The sequence below is a fragment of the Camellia sinensis genome, chromosome 2 (genome assembly GCF_055761805.1).
Source record: "Camellia sinensis isolate YWXY chromosome 2, ASM5576180v1, whole genome shotgun sequence".
Lineage (NCBI taxonomy): Eukaryota > Viridiplantae > Streptophyta > Magnoliopsida > Ericales > Theaceae > Camellia > Camellia sinensis.
Genome location: NC_138962.1, coordinates 34,458,696 through 34,470,741, shown reverse-complemented (window position 1 = coordinate 34,470,741; position 12,046 = coordinate 34,458,696). Strand labels below are relative to the sequence as shown.

Below are 12,046 nucleotides of genomic sequence, written 5' to 3'. Positions count from 1 at the left end.
TATTCTTATGTGTTTCAAAAATTTCATAAACCTAGCTTCATTAAACATACATTTGGATGATCATACTTAATTAAACATTAAAAAAATCATATTATTTTCATTTTTATGGTTTTACACATGGCTGAACAAACCACCTCTAGTTCAAACAGAAATATGCAGCCTAGTCAATGCAAGGCCTAAAGGTCCGATAATAGGTGTGCAAAGTGGTTTCACAGCATTTATCAATGTTCTTAAAGTTGAACCAAGTTGTTATTAAATTTATATGTAAGCTTGACAAGGAATAATATTCAACAACTAGGATCCATTTCTTGTGTATTGTTTATGAGTTCAGCCAAATATGTTGCATAATCGTTGTATCATATTGTTTGTTGCTTACTAAGACGGCATTTGGAATATTGTTAACAAATTGAACATTTGTAGTCTCTCCCCTGCGTTCTAGTCAAGATTCAGGATATAAAGAATGTGTTGTTCTGTCCTACGCTACAGCAGAGTACAAGGCATGATTTCATATGCCAACTAACTAACAAACAAACAAAATTTCCAATCCATTTAGAATTGCTTGCTAAACTTCGACTTTATTTATTGTAAGTGTTCAGTACTCTACCTCATACCTGCTGATAAGCTCCTAGTTCATTTATTTTCCTTTTCTTTTCTAAATAAAATACCACACTTCTAGACTAACCCTTTATATAACAAATTAACAATAGATACATGACACCACCTCCACTCATACAAGAAAACAAACACTTCACAACCACTTCTCGCTGGAATTTCTTGTTGTCTCTTCTAGGAACAATATTTTCCACTAGCTCCTTTTTTAAACTATTGTAATGGGATGAGAAATGGGTTTGTTGCAGAACTTAAGAGAAAGATTAGAAGCAGTAATAACAACTATTTCGTTGAGCTACTGGAAAAAACAATTGATCAGTTCTGGAGAAACCACTAGGAGCCAACAAACATAGGAGATTGTTAAGTCCATGCATAACCCTCCCTGTCACATGTGTCAATCCTACATTGCAAGAGAGTGACTGTCACCATTCAAACCCGTCTCTATAAGTTTAGCATCGTAACCGGCCAGTAATTCGAGATTACCAAAGGCCTATTAAACAGTAATACAGTAGTAGGGGCTGACAGAAGCCAATAATTAATCAAATAAAACGTCCAATGAGCTATGAAGACTTAAATGGGACAGAATGAACTTACATATATATATATATACATAAATATACGTATCAAACCATTACAGTCACAAAAACATAACCAAAACTCAGGAAGTTAATCAGACAAACAAAACCAATCTTGTCAACATTCAAATCACATATAGCACTAGTTCACCATACAAAAGGGTGAATTTTACACCAGCCATTAAGCTTCGAAGCTTGACCAGTTGAAACCTCACGGTGAGGCATAGAGGTTGGCTTGACAAAAAGGCAGAGACTAGGTCGACGCCACTAAGTCCCATCCTGTCCTTGATCACCTACATACATATATAAAACCATGTAACGGGGTTATGAATGATGTCTTTACTGTAAGTAAAATCAATCCATTTCAGTAGCAATTCAATTCTTAAATCAGAAGCATATACTCATCTCATATAGAAACCATAACAGTCGTACGTAGTACATCCAACAGCAGAACAGTACAGTAGGTCATAAAGACCGAACAGTCAGAATTGATGGCCATGCCATCAATATAGTAAACAGAAGTTTCAAGATTTGGAACTGACAGAGATCTTTGTAACAGTAGCTATAACAGACGCTAAGGATGTCATGACTACAGTTTATAAAACAGGAAAATCATTCATTCAGAAAACAATGCCATTTCAAAAGCAAAATTTAGTATCATTCAAAATAAATATAACTTGAGCATAACTTTGCAACGTTGTTACTCATAATTGGCTTCCTGAATCACGTGGCTAGGACGCGGCGTCTAACCTACAAAGACACATGCAAACATAACATGCTCAATTCACAGTCATTTCATTCAGTCGGTTCATGTGTTGCTTGTTTATTCAATATCATTCACTACTTGTTCATTCAATTTGCTCGAATCGTTCTCTAATTCCTTTTTGGATTCATGAAATGCATATGCATGTGAAATACACGTGAAAACCATGCAAATGGAGGCCCTGAAGGTCGGAAAACGAAATCGAAAATCTGCTCTGACAGCCGCACATGCGGGACCTCTACCGCACTTGCCTCCTTAGGTGCAATTAAAGCAGAAGGTGCAATTTTCTGGGCTCTGCACACCGCGCATGCGAGGGACCTGGCTGCACGTGCAGAACCTCCACTGCACCTTCTTTCGCATGTGCAATTAAAGCAATGCTGAAGCCAGAATTTGCCCTGTTTTCCGCACATGCGGACCTCCCCGCCGCACGTGTAGTTCTAGTTTTTCCAGAACCAAAAATCTGCTATTGTGTGAAATTCAACCTTTCCAAAAACCAACTCCATTTTTTTATAAATCAAGGCCCAAAACCCCTTAAAACATGGTGAATGAACAATTTCTAACTTCAAACTAAAACCATGACTTCAAAACAAAACTTAAGTTTCCATTAAAAGATCAAAACCTCTATTAATGGCAAAAATCATGAACTATGCATATGTTGAGTTCCAATCTCAAAATCCAAGGGATTTCCTCCTAATACTCACAAATATCATGCAAGAAAACATGAATCTCATGAAAATATGTTAGGCATGCCATGATCTAAAACCAATTCTTACCATTCCTTCATTATCTTGCTCACTCATAAATTCTACTCCATAAAACTACTAATTAAGCTTGATTTCTCCTTAATTAAACTTAGATCCCATAAATTTATGAGTGTAACATCTCAATTTCAAGAATTTAGAGAAGAATTTCTACCTCACTTGTTGAATTTGAAGACGAACCTCTCTTCCTCCTTGTTCTTTTCTCTCTTCCTTGAACTCTTCCTCCTCTCCCTCTTTCTAGAACTCTCTCTCCAGCTATATCTCTCTCTCTCTACCAAACCCACTAACTCATCTTTCCTCTTTGTTGAGTAGGTTAAAGGAATTCATTAACCACTAATTCCCTAATCTTCAATAATTAATTATAAGCTTGAATTAAAGTAAGTCAAACTCACTTAAATCAATTCTCACTATAACCTAATTCAACGTAAAACAAATTTAATCATGCTAAGGTGAATTAGGCTCTAATTTCCTATTCACATATTTAATTCAACCTCCAGATTTAACGATTCCGACAGGTCTAATTCCCATTCTATCATATCTGTTAATCAACACACAATTCAAATGATACATGGCACATACCTAACACACACATTGCACATAAACAACATATAGGCACATAATCAAGGCAAATCATATGATTAATTTAATTAATCGAGGAGGCGGTTTTTACAGTGACTATGGATACAGCCTATGGATTGAGTGATCGCCTAAACATATCTGAATTGTCTCTGTGGAGTGACTGAAAAAAAAAAAAAAAAAAAAAGGTTAGGCGGAGCCCTCTATACATTGACACTCCCAAAGCATCATTCCTTCCCGTTGCTAACAGGTCCAATTTATTGTGCTAAATTATTTCATCCATCACCGCAACTTACAGTAAAAGAGATCATATGTTCTATTAGCATGCGTTCTCTCTTTCTCTACATATTTATAAACATGATATCATACAAGCTATAAACATCCAAATTTTTATTTATTTATTTTCAAATCCAAGAAGCCAAAGCAGAATCCCTTGGGCATTTGACAGACCAAGCATTATGGAAATAATAAGCTCATTACTTGCATGGTTGGTGGGGAAAAAAAAAATCAAACCATAGTAGAACCCCTATGTCACTGCATAAGTGAAAAGTGCAACAGCAAAACAAGAAAAGATATGTTCAATTTGAAGAATATAGGTTACAATATATCAAGTTGGCAGCGTGCCACAAATAAAAATGCATTAACACCTTATCAGGTACATGACAAAATTTGTAGCAAATCAGCAATATTACCAAGTACTTTGTCAAGAATGGAGTTCATGAATGGCAGAAACAACTTCAGCGATGCCCTGAAATTTTCTCCTTTCCTTCATAAGCATCTTAGCAAAGTCAAGGGCTCGCCGCTCACAATCTGCTCTGTTACCGGCATCAGTGATTGATTCAAAATCCTCAACATGAGCTACCCCGACAATTCTCCTGTCATCAAGAGGAAAAACATCATAAAAATTTTGATCCATAATTCCAGAATCAGAATTTACTAATGTATTCCTTGTAAATACATAAAAGGAATTAAGAGATAATCAATCATAAACTAAATATGGAAGAAATAATTCCAAGGACTTCCCTGAGGTTTTTAACAATTGTAGGGACCGACCTCCCTTGTGGTTTCTAAAATTATGATGTCCTCTCATGTCAGAGTTGTCAAGCAGTTAACTGCAGATGTACAATTAACCTTTTTGTCCTTTCAAAATCAAATTTACACGACACTACGTTTGTAGCTGAACAAACATAAATCAATTTCTGATTTCCTCCCTCTTTGTAGCCAAACAATCACCACTCAGGTCTAGAATTTTTCCCGGTCACACCAACCACCACCACTAGAGCCTACACAGCCCTCCCTCTCTCCTTTTCTTTTTCCCTCTCTCTCCCCTATTCGACCACTGTTGTTGCTGCTTCTATTCCAACTATTGTTGCACCTCCACAATCATGTTCCTTTCCACCACCACTAATATGTCACCCAAAAGGTATATTTGGAGAACATTTTGACATATTAGTTGAAACAACTTTTACCAAAACTCATTTCTAAAAAACTAAATTGTGAACATCAGCTATTTCATTAAAGGAAAATGCTAACAACCGCCTGTGGTGAAGATGGATTCATGTAACCAATCCCATTTGACAGAACTTAAGGCTTGGTTTGGTTTGGTTTGGTTTGGTTTGGCTAACCACTGCCCGTAGTTAATGTTGATATGGATAAAAAGTGTATTGAAATATGTGAGAAGTGTATAGAAATATACAAAAAGTGTATAAGAATATGTAAAATGTGTATTGAAATTTACATCATTTGATTATTAACAAACACCCATTGGGTGGTGGTCATTAGCAGGACCCTTCACTAAATTCCACTTTGAAAGGGAATCAGAATTCCGCTTGTATCCCAAAACATGTCTTTTGGTGACTCCATTATAATGACAAAAATGGTCTATCATCAACTTTAACTTTTACATCCATTAAAAACTAAGCCAACATGCAAGAAATAAAACAGATTTCCAAGAAAGAAATAAAAACTACATAGGATGTTAAGATGAAAATTTTATGAACAAGAGACCCCTTAACTAACAATGCACATTTAATACAAGCAAAGAAACACACTGTTGGCTGTTGCATCCATAAAAGGAGGTGCTTAGAAGTGAATGAGTAATCTTAAGGTCACTAAAATAAGTTTCAAATGCAGACATTCTACACACTTCGAGAATTTTATTCAGCAAATATAACCAAGTCCACCATACATATGTATGAGTGAACAAAACGAACACCAGTAAACAGATGTTAATGAAATCATAGAAATAAAATGGATGATCACATGAAAAATAATAACTTCTATTTTCTTAGCATTCCTATGATCAAGGTTTGTTACAAATCTTTAAAACCTGGTCCATGCAAATAGGAAATGGTGCATCACAAAGGAACTTTGGCAAATGAAAAAAAAAAAAAAACAGGAATAGCAGGGATAAAGAAAGAGGCTACAGAAATTCTAGTAAGCAGAGAAGGAAATCACTATCTCACCTTATCATTTTGGCAGCACCAAAACCAAGAGTGCCATGGAACAAATCTTTCATGAATTTTTGTTTTACCAGCAGCTGAAGTTGAGGGTTGTTATAAATTGCTGGAAGATAAGCCTCACCAGAGCCATCCTTGTGTTTGTCCCACAAAGCAATAAATTTTTTGTGGAATAAATTCCAAGTCTTGTCAATTGTCCTCAAGATCCAATCTTTATATGCCTGCAAAGCAACATGCCTTTAATCACAAAGCACAATAGTGGAGTAACCATTTATAGCAATGAAATAAAGTATTAACATCAATGTTAAGTTTAATATGGTGAAACACCTATAAAAGCATGCAAGCACACTTGCATATACATAGACCACTGACACAGTTTCTCAATGAGAAAAATAAAAGGAAAAACCATACAAGGATTGCAAGTTATCCTTTTCCATTATACAGCAAAAACAAATGAGTAGTGACTTCTTGACAAGGAATTACCTAAACGAGGTATCTTTAAGCAAAAGTGATCGACTAAAAAATCAACAAAATGATATAATGAGTGTTTGGGAAGTTGCTATTTTAGTAGGCTACTTTAGTTTTTGGCTATTTTAGGAGGCTAAAATTTTTGTGTTTAGGAAGATAGTTGGATTTTTTTGTAGTTGGATATAATGTTTGTGAGAAAAAAAGTGAATGATTATGGGCTTGATGTGACATTTTGTCTTATTGGCCATTTTAGTCTATTTTGTCTTTTGGTGTTATTTTAGCCAAAAAAAACTAAAAAAGCTTCTTCCCAAACATCCCCATAACCATACTTCCTCTTTCTGCAAAATGTTTAATCATGCAAGTCCTGCATCTTATCTTAGGTCATATTCCATTGGTCATTAAAGCCGAGAATACTTCATTTCAGGACATGTGAACATACTCCGTACAGCAGTCATGCCATTTCCAACTTAAGCACTCAACAGTCAACTCTATAGTATCACCTTTTTTTCTAAATGCACTCCTCAAACTAGTTTTTTTAAACTGGTGCATCAAATCAAAAGTAGATGCACACCACTGAAACATCTCCAGTAGTTGGTGCTCTATTTAGGTAAGTTGGTATGCAGATTTGCTGCTAAGCTGATATAATTGGCTTCTTACAATGTTTTACATCTATAGATCTTATATACAGGGCTATTGACGGGATAGCCGGGGGCCAATGATCGACTTCAAAGGAGAGTCATTGGTAAGAGAGATATCCGATGCTCCATAAAGACTTCTTTGGTCTACAACCAGGGCTGCCGTCCGATGTGCACCACGAATGGGGTTAGAAAAAAAATGAGTTATTGCCTTGATCCGGAGAGGGAATGGAGTTGAGACGGCTGTGCTCATGAGTTAGCGGTCAGGCGGAAAAGGACCTGCTGGCTTCTTTTCTTTCCGGAGAGCTGTGAACCTTTTTCATTATTAGTAGCAGCTCGTGAAGTAGCCCTCTTTCTTTACAAAAAAGTGAATACAGGCCCCTTTACTTTCTATTATATTAGTAAAGCTTAAACGCTTTTTACTAAATTTTTTTTTTTTTTTTTTTTTTTTTTTTTTTTTTTTTTTTAAATATCGCTCTTTACTAAAATATAATAGAAGGTAAGGCAGTCAAGCCCTATCTAAGTAAAGCTACGGCTCCTTGGTGGGAATGAAAAAGCGGTACCCCTATCACAACAAGTCAAGCTCAGTTGACGGACCACTTTTTGCTGGGAGAGGAATCGTTTTTGTAGTAAAAAAAGCTTATGCACGTAGCTCATTGGAAGTTAAGAGTCTTATAGCCCAAAAACGGGAATAGTGGTTTTAGTAGTTCCTTAATACCTTATTACTAATCTATTTTTAGTCAAGAAAGCCTTCACCTAGCTAACACAAAAAAAAGCACCAGCAGGGAACAAGGATGAAACGCCGATGGAAGGTACATGAAAGTTATTTGTGGACAAGAAGAAATCAAAATATAATTACGGAATTTCTGAATATTAATGTGCAACACAAAAGAAAAGGTTTAAGAATTACTAAACATGTGACTACATAATGGCAACATCCAAACAAAACATCTGGATCTGATTGACTATCGAGTGATCAAGGAATATAAGGGAAAATGCCGCATGAAGCAGATTGAACTTTTTCATACTTGAGGAAATGCATCTCTTACCTGGATCTTTTCCAACATGGTACAAAAAGAGCAGTATCAACAGGGTAGACAGGCAAATTTCTTCAAATACAAGAAGCTAGGTAGACAAGTTAGTCACATCCACCTACTAGACTCATCAGTCACCTTTGCTTCGATATGTGTATTTTCTATATTTTTTTGAAAAGAAAATTCATTCATTTCTTTATTCCCCATTAACCAAAAAGGAGATGGGTCAATGATTAGGAACTTGGGGGAAGTCGGGCTGATCAGGTTTCTCCATTCAAGAAATCATAAAGAAACAAAAAAAAAGTGCAGTGACAGCCCAGAGGGCAATGAAAAGTTCCAGATCTATTACGCTTGATGAACAAGAGAAGCCCCAAACCAAATCATTATTTGTCCAAAAAGGAAAGTATGATAATAAGATGAATCAAATGACGAATAAGAAAAAACAAGAAAATGACATCTTTTACAGAGACAAAAGCATACAGATAAGAACCCAACTACATACACAATGCATGCTTAAAGCATACTATGCATTTCTCTTTGGACAGAACTAGATTTCACAAAGTATAAACCCCAAAGTAAACGTGAACAATTGAAGCAATCAAATAACAGGAACATAAATCTTGAGAAATTTCAATCAGATGCTGGAGAGTAACCATTAATTGATGGTATTGAAACTGCCATAAGAATAATTGTCAAAAGATAGCTATGGTGTTTACCAACACTATGACCTTACACACGACACGACATGACAGAATGGAAAGGCATCATATTCATGTAGTTGACCCAAACAGATGGGAGAAGGTTTTAGTTGAGTTACCAAAATGGCTAATCGGACATCAGCTGGTACCATGATGTCACTGGTGAACAAAACAAATTACGTATTTACAATAAATTCAAATCAGAAAACCAAACAACATGTTCAAGTAAATATGACATGACTACATGAGGAAACACAGGAAAGACAAATACTACAGAGGCAAAATAACAGGTCATTAAGGGTTAGAACACCTGAAAACAACTAAATAAGTATGAGACAAATGTGCGGGTAGGACATACTTTCGGTCATTCTCCTGATCTGCATGACCATCTTGAGCGAAGAAAGCCAAAATTAAATTTCCTACAAAGGCTCCAATATCAAACCCCATAGGCCCATAGAAAGCAAATTCTGGATCTATAACCTGAGTTGAATCGCTTGTAACCATCACAGAACCAGTATGGAGATCACCATGTATAAGGGCTTGGGCCCTTTCGCAAAACCTAAACAATTGGTATCAGCTAATGTGAGGATAACTTTTCACATCTTCCATAAAGTAAGTAAAACAAAAAGTGAATTACTAAAACTGTTACAAATTATCACAAGAAATGTTCTACTATTATGGCTGCTATACATGGATTTCAACTCAGCAACTTCAAGCTTCAAAGCGTTATCCTCACGAACTGCCTCCACATCATGATCAAGATAGGGAGAAGTCCAGCGGTTATGAGGAGACACTTTGTAAGGATCAGAAAAGACAACCTGCTCAGTGAGCCTGCATAACTCCACATTCCCACAAAATTCAGCAACTGCAGAAAACATTCAGGTAAACACATAAGTTTCATGAATTCAAACAGATCGATATTCTTTAAACTTGTGATGAGTTCTATATGCATAAAAGTGATGAACACATGGGACCTCCAAATGACCAAAGCGAGTCCAATTTCAAAATTTTATATAAAATAATGGGCATTTTGATGCATGTTCGACACATGTTGGGACATGTCTAACGAGTTTCGGTATTCCACAAAAACATGATATCATCTTACAAGTGCCTATACTTCTTAGTTTATAGCACTCAATTCGTTCTCGTCATTGCTTAGTGTATTAAGCATCATGATTTTAACTCATCAACCATCAAACAATTAGATGGACTCTAGGAAGGATAAATTGAGTACAAACCTAACCTTTGGCATAATGCACAAAGTGGTTGCCCTCATGTTTGTGCCCAAGTCATATTCAAAATTAAGTAAAATAAAATAAAGAAGCTCCTGCAATAAAGTTAATAAAATTTTAAAACAAGAAAGAGATAACCGTCAAAATGGTTACCTGCTCGTGTGTGCTCCGTGGTAGTACGGTGAAGAAGTGATGTGAAGAAAAGAGTCCTTGCCATATATTCTGAAATGTGTTCTGCAAGCAACGGATACTCAATTCCAGCTATCAACCCTTTCCTCAATATTATATGTGGAGGTTCCAAATAGCGCATGCCAATCAAAGACATAACCCTGTCAAAGTGATAAACTTCCAGAACATGACCAGGGCACAAACGACCATGCTCTTTTAGAGTCACTGCCTCAAAGTAAGCGCGCTCCTTTGTCATCAGCCATGATTCCCCTATGCAACGTATGTATGGGAGAGCCTGCAAACTCCCACAACCAAAACTTTTATAAGTAAAAGTATATTAGTAAAAAGCACATTAAAAGGGGGTGAACCATGTACACCTCACAACCAGATTTGAAAGTGGAAATAATGCTTTCAATTACAACATTTAGACACTATTGAACGTATGAGGATTTTCAATCAATCTAATCGGATGCATTTTTAAGTCATGAATCCAGAGCTTGAAGATTGAATTGTATTCTAAGGAACCTAATAACTGTGAGCAAATTAAAAAGTTCAACTTTTTTTTTTAAATAAAACAAAATTCATGTTAGGAGTATGTGATTATGCAATCTTCTTCCGTAATTAAGTTAGATTACTACTACATTTCATCCATGTCAGTTATATGGATTCAATCAGTTTGGATTCCAATTTCCAACATATCAGGAGTATCTCAAAATACTTCTCTTACTAACAATTTAAAAGAAGCCCAACTTTATCAAAATCCTCTGCTAATCCATGGGAAAATAATGCCTGAAAAAATTTGGATGTTCTGGCAATGAACCAGCATTTCCCATTTTCCAACTCCCACCATATTTCTTTGGGACAATTACAATTCGGTGTAGATTTTTAAAAATATCAGATCAATGGTAAGATTTATGAACATTAATAATTAAAGTTCTAAACTTTTTCAAGAATTCGTAATTATTTTGTGAAAACACCACTGAATTGTAATTTCACCTATTTCTTTTCAGCAAATTGTTGGTATTTTCCATTGCACTCACATAATCATAATACACACCCATTCAAAACCCTCGAGAACATGCTAGCACGGTTTAAATAAAAAAGAAGATCCAACAAATGCGAAATCAGGGATAATAATTGCAAATCAATAGAGTGCAAGTGAGTGTGAGTAATAATTGGATCATTTTAGCTAGGTTCTCACTTGCACCGAGCACTTGTCTCACTAACACCCCATTTATCTGCAATTATTGTTCCCGTACACCACATGTATGTATAAATGCTTGAATCAACTAGCTACGAGTAAGTTTTCAATAAATTCACATGTATGAAAAATGAATAACAATCCGTGTACAATAGGAATTCAAAATTTGACAATCTTCAAAGCTTTACATAAATTTGAACGTGTCAATCGAGTGTCATACCTGTTTGGCGACGAACGAACCGGAGGGGCTGGAAACAATATAGACGAAGTTGAGATTTCCATCGCCGACCTCTTTGATTTGGAGGTCATCGAGTTCGTTGCCGAGCTTAGAGGAGTGGCCTTTATGTACTCCACCAAAGACTTCTCGTCCAGTGGCCGGAACCCTTCCGACGCCATTGTCGGCTAAGCTTTGTGGCGGTGACGGTGGTGACGGTGAACTTCGGCTTAAAAATGATGTTGGAGTTTTGACGGTGAGAAAGGAAGCTAAGGCTTGAAAAGAGGGCCGGACTGGATTAGATTCTTTAGAATAGTGATGAAAGTAGATACATTGAACTTCGCCAAGCTTTGTATAATCATTTTTTTTTTTTTTTTAATTAAGAAAATTGTTGAGGGCCACAATGTGGCTCAAATGACTCAAAATTGTCAAAACGACGTCGTTTTGACAATTTTAAAGTTGTTTTGTATTCAAAACGACGTCGTTTTAACAATTTCGAGTCATTTTAACCACAAAAATTGTGGCCATCTCCAACTCTTTCCAAATTTTCTCATCTAAATTTGAGTAAAACATTTGATTTAATATGAATTATTCTAATTTTTTTTATTAAATTCTTATGAATTTTTTTTAAAAAAATTCTTATTATTTCAATT

At 35.8% G+C, this 12,046-nt stretch overlaps 1 protein-coding gene across 1 annotated transcript; it reads right to left on the bottom strand.

Annotated features, from left to right (window-relative positions):
• Positions 1–1,184: 1,184 nt before the first annotated feature.
• Positions 1,185–11,712, bottom strand: LOC114321594 (methylthioribose kinase). The gene is given in 9 exon segments (XM_082914062.1): positions 1,185–1,477; positions 3,977–4,159; positions 5,750–5,964; position 8,601; positions 8,937–9,137; positions 9,269–9,443; positions 9,964–10,273; positions 11,400–11,509; positions 11,512–11,712. Coding segments are annotated over 8 exon segments (1,248 nt in total). The 5' UTR covers positions 11,576–11,712; the 3' UTR covers positions 1,185–1,477; positions 3,977–3,987.
• Positions 11,713–12,046: the final 334 nt, after the last annotated feature.